This window comes from Canis aureus, chromosome 7, assembly GCF_053574225.1.
Source record: "Canis aureus isolate CA01 chromosome 7, VMU_Caureus_v.1.0, whole genome shotgun sequence".
Lineage (NCBI taxonomy): Eukaryota > Metazoa > Chordata > Mammalia > Carnivora > Canidae > Canis > Canis aureus.
The window spans coordinates 7007969-7022491 of NC_135617.1; the positions used below are offsets into that span (position 1 = coordinate 7007969).

The 14523-nt window shown below is 45.6% G+C and overlaps 1 protein-coding gene across 4 annotated transcripts in view; it reads right to left on the bottom strand.

The window, feature by feature from the left end:
• Window positions 1–4072: 4072 nt before the first annotated feature.
• Window positions 4073–14523, bottom strand: part of AFG1L (AFG1 like ATPase) — a 202605-nt gene continuing 192154 nt past the window's right edge. The window contains exons 11-14 of one of the 4 annotated variants that reach the window (XR_013382891.1): window positions 10946–11086; window positions 7349–7462; window positions 4805–5090; window positions 4073–4371 (exon numbers count right to left, since the gene is read on the bottom strand). Coding sequence is in view for 2 of the 4 variants with exons in the window: in XM_077902862.1 (XP_077758988.1) it covers window positions 4962–5090; window positions 7349–7462; window positions 10946–11086 (384 nt within the window). In the remaining 2 variants the exon portion in view is untranslated. Of the gene's footprint in view, window positions 5091–7348; window positions 7463–10945; window positions 11087–14523 lie in introns of those variants that run through there. The other 3 variants (XM_077902862.1, XM_077902863.1, XR_013382892.1) reach the window with 3 other exon arrangements.

The window sequence follows — 14523 nt, forward strand, 5'->3', positions numbered from 1 at the left end:
AGGATCAGCCCCTGTCGCCCGCGCCGCGTGCCTCTCGGGCTTATTATTCGGTCGGTTCACCCCACTGACCACGAGATGGTGCTGTCTTTCTGGGAAATCTTTGGCGTTCGTCAAACAGGCAACAATCTCTTTTCCCTCTGGGCCTGCAAGAATACATTTGAATTTAACAATCCTCGCGGCATCTCATTAGGCCAGAAGTCGTGCCCTTGGGTCGGGCGTCTCTTTTCCCTTGTGCTTAGAAACCGTATTGGGGTGGGGGGGTTCGCCTGGGGGGATCCGTTGATCAAGCATCCGTCTTGGGCTCAGGTCATCATCCCAAGGTCCTGGGATCGAGCCCTGGGATGGAGCCCCGCGTCAGGTTTCCTGCTCATTAGGGAGTCTGCTTCTCTCTCTTCCCCTGCCCCTTCCCCACTGCTTGTTCTCTTTCAAATAAATAAAATCTTAAAAAACATAAAACAAAAAACAAAACCGTTTTGGGTTGGGATGCGTCATCTTCTGGTTGGCATTCATCCAAGGCTGTAATGCAAGGCAGAGTTGGCGTTCATTATTGCTTTGTGATCCTAATCATTCGTATCAACTACTCTTCATTGAACCCTTTACCATTTGCAAAGCACTTTTCACCAGTTAGTCTCAGAATAACTCTATGAAATGGGTATTACTGTTCTCATTTATAGATGAGAAAACCGAGGCTCAGAGCACTAATTCAAGGTCACAAAGCCAAAGCTGCCAGAACCAGATCCTGAACCCTTCCCATTGTACTCGGATGAGCGGAACAGGCGCATCCTAGAGACCGGCAGCCAACCACTGGGGACCCAAAAAAGTACAGCCCTGAGGCCAGAAACTTCTGGGGACAACCTCCGGGAGACTTGCCGCGCAAGCAGGAAAGACAGACAGGTACCAGGAAAGACAGACAGGTACCCTCCGGAGTTTCAGGCTATCACAGACCACAGGGCCTTAGACATGTTGCTCAGGTGCGCAGCTGGACAGAGTCCGCAGACGCTCCACGAGAGGACAGATTCTGTTAGGTTTATGTTCCAGGAAAATGAACCTGCTTATGCCAGTGGGAAAAACAGATCTTCATTCTGCCTCGAGCAAAAGGTGTAAACTCCATCTCCCAAGACCAACTTTTTCTACCGGCAAGGGCTGTCTTACCGGTTAGGAGATCCGCAGACGATCGTGTACAAGCCCACGGGATCCCTTGTTCCAGACCTGCTGCCAGCTTCTGGCCATGAGCCGGGAAGCCAAATGTCAGGGCGCCGGGCCCCGTCTCCAGGGGCGCTTCTACCCCAGATGAGGGGCTACGGGTGTAGGTTCAGGTACTTGGACTTAGGGAGACTGTTTTCAGCACCGAAGCAGTTACATGGAAAGTTGAATAAATTAGTATTGGGCCATTTTAGGGCCCCGGTGTCCGTCTTAGCAATTCAGGAAGTCGTTTTACCGTTTCCCGTGTCCGGGCTTCCCCGCGTGTAAAATGGGAAGAGCAGCACTGACCCCACAGGATTGTTACCAGGATCGAGGAGTTTATAAAGCAGTAGAACCGTGCCCAGCACGCAGCGAGCACGTGTTTCTTAAATAACATTAATACGTGGATTTGGGCACATCAAAATTTAGAGATTTTAACAAGTGAAATCTTAATTTTTTTCAGGATTCCAAGTAATTTAGAATATTATTTGTATACTCGCAGGTAGAAGAAATATACTCCGGGAAAGACTGCGGTATTTCCTTATGATTAAAACTTGAAATCCCACTGAAAATGCATAAATGTGATTAGAATGGTACTATCATCTTCTGCATTTTATAAACATCAGAAATAGGTTAAAAATTCTTTAGGTCCACTATGTCTTTCTAAATTTCATTATTACTGGTGTTGGCAAATAAGCCTACCTGGCAAGAATAATGCAGTGATCGGAATTTTTCCTTCTCCTATTTTAAAGAAAAATTTTCCTTTTTCTCCATTTGGTTTCTTCTGAGTTGGGAAACTAGGGATCATTTCAGAGGGTGCCCTGGGGCATTTTCCTGACTCTAAAGATAGCCTCCGTCTGAGTTTCTAGGTGAGTGGGAATATTCCACAGCAACACTCACCCAGTCTTCAAATTATCAATTTAAAGCTTTTTTTTTTTTTTTTTAAGAGAGAGTGAGCATTTGCTCTCAGAGAGTTCATGCAACCCCAGGAGAAAGACTGGAATGTTGAGAATGTGATAGGGACAGGATTTGGAAGAAAAACACACGAATTGAAACATTGCTTTCCAATCTAAAAGTTGTTTTTCATGTCTCATTTTGGCATTAATTTTCTTTTAGCACCATATTGTTTCCTGGTAACAGCTTATTTCATTTTTTTGTTGTTATAGCTATTCTTTAAGATTTTTCTTTTTCTGGCAGGCTGTTTTATAAAACAGACTTTGTGGAGAAGAGATGGGGATAAAGATGTGCCATTTCTAGCCACCACGGAACTCCCTCCTCCCACCCACTCCCAGCTCAGAGAGCCCTCTCACTACAGCCAGGCCCCAGAGGGCGTGGGGGGCACGGGGAGGGACAGAAGCCGGGACACGATCCAGGTACTCAGGTAAAACCAGAACTACGGCGTTGCCCTACAGAGACAATACTTAAAAGTTGAAGTTCTTCGGTACCAATATTATGGGACAGTTACACTGAGAATCTGGTGGGCTTCTGTGCATCGAGCCAGGTCCCCAACTAACATCACATTGTTTCCAGGCAAAAATAAAATTCTAATTCCAAATACCTGACCTCAACTGAAGTTTTACAACAGAACTTGAGTGGGGACTATTTCACATCGACCCAACACACTCAGAGACAGTTCCTCTTTCTATCATTCAGGCTGTCCATCTGTCTGTCCATCCATTCATACTATCTTTTCATTAAGATTTGGCATACTTGCCAAAGAAATGTGAAAAGCAAAAATCTGATAGAAATGAGTTATGCATTTTATATTTATAGAGTTCCAAGCAATGGTTCTGTTGTAAGTTCATCTTCACTGTTTTTTTAAATCAATATTAAAATAATCTCTTTTTTATAGAGGTGGTGAGGTATAGTGAGTTTTGTAGTTGTGAATCTTAGGTCCAGCTGCTTTCTTTTCTAAGCCTTGGTTCCTTTTCTATAAACAGGGACAATTCTAGAACTCTCCAGGATCAATTCTTTACCTGAGCTCATGTAAATGTCTAGCAATAGATCTCTTTTGAACTCTTTTTTGTTTCACTTCAATAAAGATACTTTTATACTCAGCCATAAAAGGGGATGAGGTCTTGTCATTTGCAGCAACATGGATGAACCTGGAGGGTATTATGCTAGTGAAATAAGTCAGACAGAGGGAAAAAAAATAAAACCATGCGATTTCACTTACATGTGGAATCTTAAAAAACAGACTAAAAAACCCCAAAAAGCAGAAACAAATCCATAAATATAGAGAACAAACTGATGGCTGCCAGGGGAGAGGGGATGGGTGGAATGGGTGAAGGGGAGTGGGAGATACAAGCTTCCAGTTATGGAAACGTACAAGTCACGGGAATAAGAGACACAGCACCGGGGATACAGTCAGTGATACTGCAACACTGCGTGTGGGGACAGATGGCAGCTACACCTGTGGTGAACACGGCATAATGTACAGACTGTTGAGTGACGCTGTACACTTGAAACTAAAGTAATATTGTGTCAACTGTATTTCAATTTTAGGAAATTTCAAGGCTTTTAAACCCACATTTAATTTTCAGATGCCATGATTTAAACTTTTCTCTATACTCAGGTACCCTATCCATCTATCTGCTTGACTTGGGTTAGTGTCTAAAACAGACTAATGTGGGTAGATTATTAATTTATAAATTAAACAGATTCAAAGAGCTTACCTGTGTTGACAACTGTAACCATTTTATTTGGGCTGTGCCTACCCCCCCCCAAAAAAATATCTGATTTTTGCGATATTTGGTAGATTTCACATTTTTCCTTTTGTCTTTTTCTTCTTGAAGAGGGCTTCAGACTCACATAACAGCCTCAACTAAGATCCCTTCTGTGATAAAAGCCAAGTCAGGATGTACTTGAACAAATCAAGGAATGACCTCAATGAAGGACAAGTCAGATTTTATTTAAGGTTCATCAAGTGTTCTTCCCTATTTACTATTAAGTCCATCTCATCACAGAAGCAGAGGCAAGGGTGGGGAGTGTCATTCTGGAGCCGGAGCAAATGCAGGAGCGGTGGGAAGGAGCTGCCTGTCTACTGGGGTCCTGCTGGCCTCAGGTGAAGCAGAGTTCACTCCGCTGCGCTGCTCGGTGTCCAGGACTCTGTCCCCTCCTGACACTCTCTCACTGGCCCATCTTCCTGGTATCTGTCCTCCTACTGGCCCTCAGAATTGCAGGATCTACCTGTCGATTAGAATTTGACACCCTTGCTCCTTATTCTATGCTGTCATAAGGCCTACGAGATTTAGTAGGATTTATGGCCCCCCCAAATCACACGTGTAAGCCCGTGTCCTAAAATGTTGTTGTTCTCTTTAGTATATACTAAAATCGGAAAGTTGCTTTGCTTTGTATTGAAATGTAAGGTTTTTTCTCCCTCTCATAAAAGATGTGTTTGTATCAACATGTAGCCAAAGCTCAGAGATGTTCAGAACGACATTGCATTTAACTGTGTGTGTGTGTGTGTATGTGTGTGTGTGTGTGTGTTTCAGGTGGCTTATCTGAAGCCAAAATGTCTGGTCCTACATTAATCTTTGAGTGATAACTTTAATTTTGTGGTGCAGAAATAAAATCAAATAAATAGGCAAAAAGTAAACCTATAAAAATGGTTTTAACTTACTAATCCACTCCATCTTTGACAGCAATTTTAGATAAAATGGTCCAGAGCACAAAGTGCATAATTAATTATGAGAAAAATGATTCCTTCAAGTCCCATAATAAAGAGTTCTCCCTGCCGTAATCATTTGTCCAGAGTTTTAATCAAGCAAAAGCGATGGTTACTTCTTGCTTCTGTCCCCCTCATTCCAGTACTGCTCAGTCTGCATTTCTGTGAGTCGGGAAAGCGTGCGCTGAAATGCGAAGATTTCCTCTTCTCCAGTAAACATAGAGAGTCCTTCTGCTGAGTCCTGGTTACCGAAACACAACACAAAACAAAAAAACAACCCAGCACCAATTAAAACTACCACAAATCACCATTTATAGAACTAAGGACAGGTTTAAAACAACTTTTTAGGTTTCTCTTTTTAGGTTTAGATTATAAAATGTTCTATACATTTTTTTCATATATGGGCTCCTAAATTAGACTGCAGAATCAACTTAATTTAAACCAATATTCCATAGATGGAACAAATTACCAGGGAGAAAACAACAGGGACAACATGAGAAGAATGATGAAAGCTGAAACAATACCCCAAAATCCAAATATGAAAATGTTTGCAGGACGAAAGCTGTTGCGTGATGAAAATTTTCTGCAAAACCTGAGGTAAAGACATGTCAGACCGAAAAAGAATTCTTTCTCCAAAAAAGGCCCAGCAGAAATAAGTTAACACCGAAACACAGTAGCTCTGGTGAGTGAGGAAGCCGGAGGCAGGCCCGCATTCCCAACAGGAGGCCCAGAGGTTTGGCCAACGAGCCTACTTGGGAAGGCAGGGCTGCCTTTTTGGTCTTGATCCTGCCAACCAGAGTTAAGTTTGGGGATCCCTCTGTGAGGCGGGCAAACAGCCTGGCACTGGTGATACCAACATGGGCTTGTGGCCAATAAGTGAGAAAGAGAAATTCTGTCTCTTTCCTTAGGGATCTGTACCACACTTCAGAGAAGACTTCTGGACTCCTTAGTCCGTGCATCACTGGCTGACCCACTGCAAGACCGCATGGCCCTGTGGCCACAAGCTCTCATTTCTTCTTACATCACTAGTCCCATATGCTGAGCTGGCTTGGCCCTATATCTGAACCCTCATCCTAGGGAGAAATATGGAAGAGCCAGTGATTTAGGGAACTTTAGAAACTGGCCTGATAGAGCCCCTCAAGGACATTCTTTCAAATGGCAGAAGACATTACTTGGATATACGTATTGCTCCTGGAGAAACCACGATTTTGAAGGGTCCCAGTATATGGTTCATAAGCAACACTTTATTTCTACACATACAGTTAGGTAGTCATGTTTTGAACAGTCACCCTTTTTAAAAAAATATTTTATTTATTTACTCATGAGAGAGAGAGAGAGAGGCAGAGACAAAGGCAGAGGGAGAAGCAGGCTCCATGCAGGGAGCCCGACGTGGGGAGTCTCGGGATCGCACCCTGGACTGAAGGTGGCGCTAAACCTCTGGGCCACGGGGGCTGCCCTGCATGTTCACCTTTTAATGACTTATAAGCCTCATTTCCTCCAAACTCCTAAGGATGCAGAATTTCTCCTCGGGTCAGTAAGGTACTGTTTCCTCATTTCTAATGGCCTTTCGCTTTTGGGGTTGGAAGAATGGGGCTCCGCTCACTCTGGAGGTGTTTACGGATAGCTGTAAAATTTTATTTTATTTTATTTTATTTTTTTAAAGATTTTATTTATTTATTCATAGACACAGAGAGAGAGGCAGAGACACAGGCAGAGGGAGAAGCAGGCTCCACGCAGGGAGCCCGATGCGGGACTCGATCCCAGGCCTCCAGGATCACACCCCAGGCTGCAGGCGGCGCCAAACCGCTGCGCCACCGGGGCTGCCCAGCTGTAAAATTTTAACTAATAGATCAACTCCTGAGAAATATGCCCTGTAATGTTTCTACTTAAGAAGGAAATGTAAAATCATTTCTGTTTGGCCTGTGGCAAATCACCAGACCCCAAGCTCCAGGAGAACTGGGCCAGTGTGGGCTGGTTCTCTGTAGCGTGTCCCCAGAGCCCCCACCACGGGTGCTCCTTAAATGTTCATGGAATGGAGGTTGGCGGATGAATAATGGATTTCTTTTTAAGCCAAGGGCTATGCCAAGCATTCCATGGTCCTGGAAGAGCCAACCCACATACTTGGATACTGTATTTTACACTCTGCAGATCCAGTAGACGTGAAGAACCAGCATGGTGTCGCAGAATGAGCCCAGACACAGGTGCCCAGGTGTCCAGCTCTGGCCCCCCATTAGTCAGCGGTGTGACCACGGGCCCACTGGTCCACCTCTCTGGTTTTCCTTATATGCAAAAAATGATCACGAAGATTGCTTGCACTCTAAGACTATATTCTCTACATTTCGTGATGCTGAGCAAAAGTCCGCTATATTGACTTTAGAAGAAAACAGCAAATCAATGGTTAAACATACACCGTGTTTTTCCTCAAAATGCAGCCACGTATAAAATCAAAAACAATTAGGCTGTTTTATAATAAAAAGAGATTATGTTAATATTGCCTACCTGGCTCAGCCCCAAATCATCCATCAGTATTCTGCTATGCTCCAACTCACTGTCATGATGTTGATGTAAAAACAAGCTCGCTATAGGAGTCGATGCAGAGCAAATGACGCGCACCTGAAAGACAGGAAAATGAGTAAAGAGCATTACTCCGCACATTTTGCAAGTTAAAGGCCAGAACAAATCTCTCACAAAATAAATATTCTGTTTGTCATCACAGGGAGCTTAGATTTTTGCTTTTAAGATGTTCATATTTTTTCGAATACTTTGTGTCTCTTTAAAGTGATATTTTTAAACTGCAGGGCCCTTTTCAGAATATTTCCACACAGCTTGTAACATCTTATAAAGTAGGGAGCTAGAGGGGAGAGCTAAGGTTTTATCGGGTACCCTTAGGTCTGGATACCAGCTCTGGTCCCCCACTTCGAAGCCCAGTGGTCTTCCCATCACACCCAGGGGTTGATAGGTACACCTGTCTCTGTGCACACTGAAGACGGTCCCCGGATGCGCTGCACAGGTGACTGCTAAGCTCAGGGCATCGCTACGCTAATTAGACCCTGAATTTCTAGAACCTACCTTTATATCAGCATCCTACCAAGACAGTCTTCAAAAGACTGAGCTTGACCTTAATATTTCTTGATTACGCAAGTGTCTGAGTGAGTGCACATATGTGATCATACATTGGAAACAGCTTTTGTGAAATTATGAATTTTAATATTAATAAGTCCTGAATTTGTTTTCAGGATTCACGGCTACCCTTTAAAAATCGTTATTTAAACAACTATGCCAATGCTTTAAAATAATGTATCGACATTTGGGACTAGTTTTTCCATATCCGGATCACTTTCTACCTCCTCTTGTACGTTCTTTTTAATCACAAATGACACTTTTCATTATTGAGATAGGAATACCCTGATCTCACAAATTTCCATGAATACATTCTAGAATAATGTCTGTTTTGTTTTTTTTTTAATTTTTATTTATTTATGATAGTCACACAGAGAGAGCGAGAGAGGCAGAGACACAGGCAGAGGGAGAAACAGGCTCCATGCACCGGGAGCCCGATGTGGGATTCGATCCCGGGTCTCCAGGATCGCGCCCTGGGCCAAAGGCAGGCGCTAAACCGCTGCGCCACCCAGGGATCCCTAATGTCTGTTTTAATGCTCCCAATTTCTGAAATAAGAATTTCAACTGTTCTTTAAAAAAAAAAAGAACATATGGGCAGCCCCAGTGGCGCAGCGGTTTAGCACCACCTGCAGCCCAGGGCGTGATCCTGGAGGCCCTGGATCGAGTCCCACGTCAGGCTCTCTGTATGATGCCTGCTTCTCCCTCTACCTGTGTCTCTGCCTCTCTCTCTCTGTCTCTATGAATAAATAAAATCTTTTAAAAAATTTAAAAAAAGAACATAAATGCGAAATGTGTGATCCAGTTAAAGCAAATGTTAGGAAAGAGGTTCTGGTATTCCATCGTATGGCCACAAAACTCTTCCTTCCCATTAACTAAGAAGTGGGACAGTGGGGGTGAAATAGGACCAGGGAGGGGGAGATGGGGGCCATCGGTTTCTTTAAGGTATTCCATGTAATCGAGTCAGAGTTTACCAAACCTCCTACTCTAAGAACCACCTACTAATGCCCCTCTACCATTTTTCTTGAAGAATGAGCCCTCTAAAAATGGAGGGCCACCTCCAGGCTTCATTCAGGACCCCACAGGGTTATTTCAGAGCAGCATCTGGGAAGTGACAGGACTTGATCCCTGAGCTCTGGTGTTCCCAACTTCCTGCCTCTCCTGCCTCCCTGAGTACATATGCCGCCGCCCTGGGAGTGTGTGGCATATTTAGATGTCACTCACTATGGCAGGCTCCTCTCAGGACTGCTCCTGAGCCAAACTAGCTGCCCTTTGTGCTCAGGCCTGCCACAGGGCCTTTGCTGCAAATGGCCCCCCAGCATTGGAATTTAGGCATCACTTCTCAGCACTTCTAAGAAGCAGTTGGGGGGCTTTGTGAATATGCAGGTTTTCATACCCACCTCCTTAGGATTAGGGTTCATTTACTGGGCTGGGGGTAGGGTGGGCTCTGGAACATGGATCTTAAGTAGCCCAGAGGATTCTGATGTAGGCGGTCCTCAGCAGGACTTCCCCAGATCCACCCCTACCCCCGACAAAGATCGGTCTACTCTCCCCCATACACGCACAGCGCCATTCTCCTCTCTCAATCCTTCCAAGAGATCAGCCCTCCGGGGTGACTTACATTTAGTTCTGTGGATACTTGATTAATGCTTCTCTGACGCTAGACTATACATTCTATGAAGGCAGGCACCAGATCTGGCTTTGCCTGTCGTTGAATTTCTAGCATTTAACACTGCACTTGGCATGAGAAAGGCTGCTGAATGCATGAACGAATGAAATGTTAAAATCTCACCTCTTCTCAGTGGATTCTGGTACCTTCCCCCTCCCCGCAAAATCCCTTCAATTTTAGAATCACTGCTCTATTCCTGTACAATGGGGGGGGGGGAATGATATCTAACAGTAAAATAATATTTAACTCTATTTTGAGGTTGTACTTATACTTTTACTATATATACTATAGTAAAAATTTATTTATTTATTTATTCATTCATTCATTCATTTATTTATGAGGGAGAGAGAGAGAGCACGTGTGGGCGCACATGGTTGGAGGGGGGGAGAGAGAAAATCTCAAGCAGACTCTCTGTTGACCGTGGAGCCTGACATGGGGCCTGATCCCAGGACCTCTGATCATGACTTTAGCTAAAACCAAGAGTCTGATGCTCAACCAACTGAGCCACCCAGGAGCCCTACAGATACATACTATTAATTGTGGCTCACCTTCATGGAAAGCTGGCTCTATGCCACACAACGTTCTGAGGGCCTTACGTGCTCATTTAGTCCTACAACAGCCACATGGAATAACTACCATTATTACCCCCTCTTTTTTCTACAGAAGGTAACTACAGCTCGAAGAGATTAAGCTGGTCCTCAAGGCGGACAGCCTGACCCCAAGGCACATTCTTTATTCAGTGGCTGTACGGCCTCTGAGGAACGGACACAGGCTCTGCAACTCATGCGAAAACACATGGCTAAAAGAAACAAGATGAGGCAATGCTAGTCACGAGGGTTTCTGGGTCACAGGGAGAGAGAGCTCCAATACTGAGGATGGTCTCTAGTCACTCATTTGTTCGACCATTATTTTTTTCAGTCCAATCATTTATTCATGTAACACGTGAATTTACTGAGCACTCAGTCTAGATAAGCATCTGTTGTACATCATCATGGAGTGAGCACATGCTATGTCGAGGTGAATGATGGCATCATTAACCTCACAGTGTCTTCTGACGGAAGCCTTACACTACTACTACTTTTCCTGCTACTACCGATACTATTTATACAGCACTTGGCTTGTGCCAGGCGTCTCTTTAAGTGCTTTTCATGGATTAGCATAGTTTGCCCTCGATAATTCTCTGAAATAAATACTATTTTCCTCAATTTGTAGATGAGGACACTGAGGCACAGAGAATAAACCAGGACTCCAGGCAACCTAGCTCCACAGTCCAAAATGATTAGTCTTGGGAAAATGTACTACAGACTTACCTTGAAATCATAGAAGTTGTCAATGAGAGTTATGAATCTCCGAGCTTGTGTCCTCTTTGCTAGCGTAAATTGTGGAATGTTTCGTAAAAATACTGTATCAAAATTCTTTGACAGTTCCAGATAGTCACTGGCTCCAAGTGGCTGTAAGTAGAATGAAAATAAGGACTAGAAGACTAAAGCCAATTCTGGTTGCCCTGAATTTGAAAATCCCTCTTTTTCTCGTCACAGTCTGATCTAGGTGGTAGGTTGGGGGGGGAGGGCACCTTGACCAAATGGAGCAGTGTTGTCACTGTAGGCTAAGGACGGTGTCTGCTGTAATTGTAACAGTGACGTAGAAAAGGGGCAAGAGACTGTTGGGGATTTACCCCAAACACAGATGCAATGAAACGCCGGGACACCTGCACCCCGATGTTTCTAGCAGCAATGGACACAATAGCCCAACTGTGGAAGGAGCCTCGGTGTCCATCGAAAGATGAATGGATAAAGAAGATGTGGTCTATGTATACAATGGAATATTCCTCAGCCATTAGAAACGACAAATACCCACCATTTGCTTCAACGTGGATGGCACTGGAGGGTATTATGCTGAGTGAAATAAGTCAATCGGAGAAGGACAAACATTATATGGTCTCATTCATTTGGGGAATATAAATAATAGTGAAAGGGAATAGAAGGGAAGGGAGAAGAAATGTGTGGGAAATATCAGAAAGGGAGACAGAACATAAAGACTCCTGACTCTGGGAAAAGAACTAGGGGGTGTGGAAGGGGAGGAGGACGGGGGGTGGGGGTGAATGGGTGACGGGCACTGAGGGGGGCACTTGACGGGATGAGCACTGGGTGTTATTCTGTATGTTGGCAAATTGAACACCAATAAAAAAATAAATTTATTATAAAAAAAAAACGAAAAAAAAGAAAAGGGGCAAGAGAGAAGACAAGAGTGTGGTGGGAAGTGAAAGAATATCTCAAGCCACCTCACCTGGTGCCTTGTAGGTCCCTGTCCTAAACCCAGTCTTCCATTTTATTCATAAGACATAAATGAAAACATGTCCCAACAAATCCTATGGAGCGACAAACTGTGGCTACTGTTCGATGGAGCGATCTTTAACAGCGTGCCAACTCCTGTGTCATCATTTTGAAACAAAGACTATGTGTCAGTATGAAACAATCAGAAAATATTTTTCACTTAATTGGAAGTACAGCTGTTCAGGTGCAATGCAGTGAACGCTGCTAACTTCTGCGGGAAATACTGCTGTAGGAGGGGTTCGTGAGCAGAGGCAGAGACCTGGAGCGTAACTGGGTGCAGCATGCTCCCTCCTGACGTGAGGAGGGTACAGCGCTCGGGGTTCACAAGATTATCCACACAGGCCCCACCTACGATGCAAAGGCACCTGTTCCTGCAACATGAGCTTAAACTCATGAAAATTATGAAAACTGCCTGTAAACACAGTCTCTGGGGTTAGGAACAGTCCCAGGAAGCGTTAACCTCTCTTCATCTGAAGTTGCGTGTGGATGAGTGTTTCTGGCCCCGCTGGAGTGTGGGCGAGACCAGGGCCCGGGTGGGCCAGGAGCTACCCTGACGTGCCTCTGGAAGCTCCTGGGCACCAGGACCCATCCCTGGGACACAGGCAGCTGAGCCACCTCGATTTCTAGCAGAACCCATCAACACTGTCCAGAAAGGTCGACACGTGGGGAGCCACTTGCATCGCAACTTGTTCTTCCAGAAATGCAGCTACGGCTATGCTCCTGGGGGAACTGGGGACTTGTGAGAGGGGAGGGGCCATCCCCACGGCAGAGCCCATCTATTTACGCCTACGCCCTCCCAACCACCACCTCACACCAGTCACACTCGGGGAAAGAGGCTTCTCACGGAGCTGGGGGGGCGGGGGGGTAAGTCAGAGAGTGACGCTCTGGGCAAGTGGCTCCCTCGAGGGGCGCAGCCCTGCGGAGGATGCAGCAGCGGCAGAGCCTGGGCCAAGGGGGCCAAGGGGGCCAAGGGATGACGGGCTCCTCCTCCTCGGGAAGTCCGCTCCAAGATGTCCCTCCCCCACGTCCTCTCACCAACCAGGTAACAAATGGGGAGGCGGACCCTTGCCTTTCCCATTTCCCTTCCCTGGCGGGGCAGCCTCTCCTCCAGGCCCAGAGCCCGGCCTCAGCGGAGGCTCCCGACGCGCTGGGCCGGGCGGACCAGCCTGTTCAGCCCTGGGCTAGGAGGGAGCCCGCTGCCAGGCCTCCTACACCCGGAGTCGCTCCTGGGCCTGTGGCCTATTAACGGTGCCCCTTCGGGAAGCCCCAGCACCTTTCTCTTCCCTAGGTTTTCCCTCTATGCAATGGGGGGCTGGTTCCTAGCTCACAGGACTGTGAAGCGATACGCGAAACGACATGTGCAAAGCACCCAGCACAGTGCCTGGGGCACCCACGGGCGCTCGGGTCACTCTGGCCGCTTTTCACGTCCATTATTTCCAATGATCGGGCTCAGCTCGGACGAGCTGGGGACGCGAAGTGTCACTCTCAGTCGCGCGGGTTAGTTTTGCTCCACCCCTGGCTATATCTTGAACCCTCGAACCCTCGATGGGTCCTGGCGCATCTGCGAGTCCTCAGGGTCACAGCAGGGACCGCGGGGGCCACAGGAGCAGGACAGGCCTCTCGGAGTGAGAATGCGAAGCTCCTCCCACGAGACACACTGGGGCTCTGAGGGGGACACACGCTGCTTTTTTGAGATCAGTTAGAATGTAGTGTCTCATCTTTGCAAATCGGAAAGTATATGTAAAAAAAAAATGTACGAGCTCATCTTAGGTATGTAGTTATGTATAATTAAACTCGTTCTTTATGCACGGCTGTGATTTCTATCAGTATAACTACATGCCCAAGGAAAATCATCATCAGGAGAGCCCTGAAGTGCCTAGGGCAACTGAAAATCAGGATTCTGCTCACTCAGCTATTTTTACAAATTATATACCTTTGTCAGTAGGTTCTGCATTTGCCATTATATTAGCAAGTATCCCCTTCCCTCGCATCCCTAAAACAATTATGTGCTCATTCACGTAAAGAAAATTAAGCTTTATATAGTTGTCTATCTCCTTTAAAAACAATGGTGATGGGGGGCAATGAGGGGTTGCTGTTTTTTAATAGATACTGAGTTTCCGTTGGGGATGAGGAGAGTTCTGGAAATGGGCAGTGGTGATGGCTGCACAACGATGTGAACGTACTTAATGCCACTGAACTGTGCACTTAAAAATGGTTAAAAGGGCAAATTTTACACTATGTATTATTTTACCACCACCACCACCACCACCACCACACACACACACACATAGAAAGATCATTAATACTAGGAAGTGTTATTCATGGGCAGCCTGGGTGGCCCAGCGGTTTAGTGCCGCCTTCGGCCCAGGGCATGATGCTGGAGTCCTGGGATCGAGTCCCACGTTGGGCTCCCTGCGTGGAGCCTGCTTCTCCCTCTTGCCTGTGTCTCTGCCTCTCTCTCGCTCTCTCTCTGTGTCTCTCATGAATAAATAAAATCTTTAAAAAATTTTTTTTAAAAAAGGAAGTGTTATTCTTTGCTAAAGAAATCTCAGTGC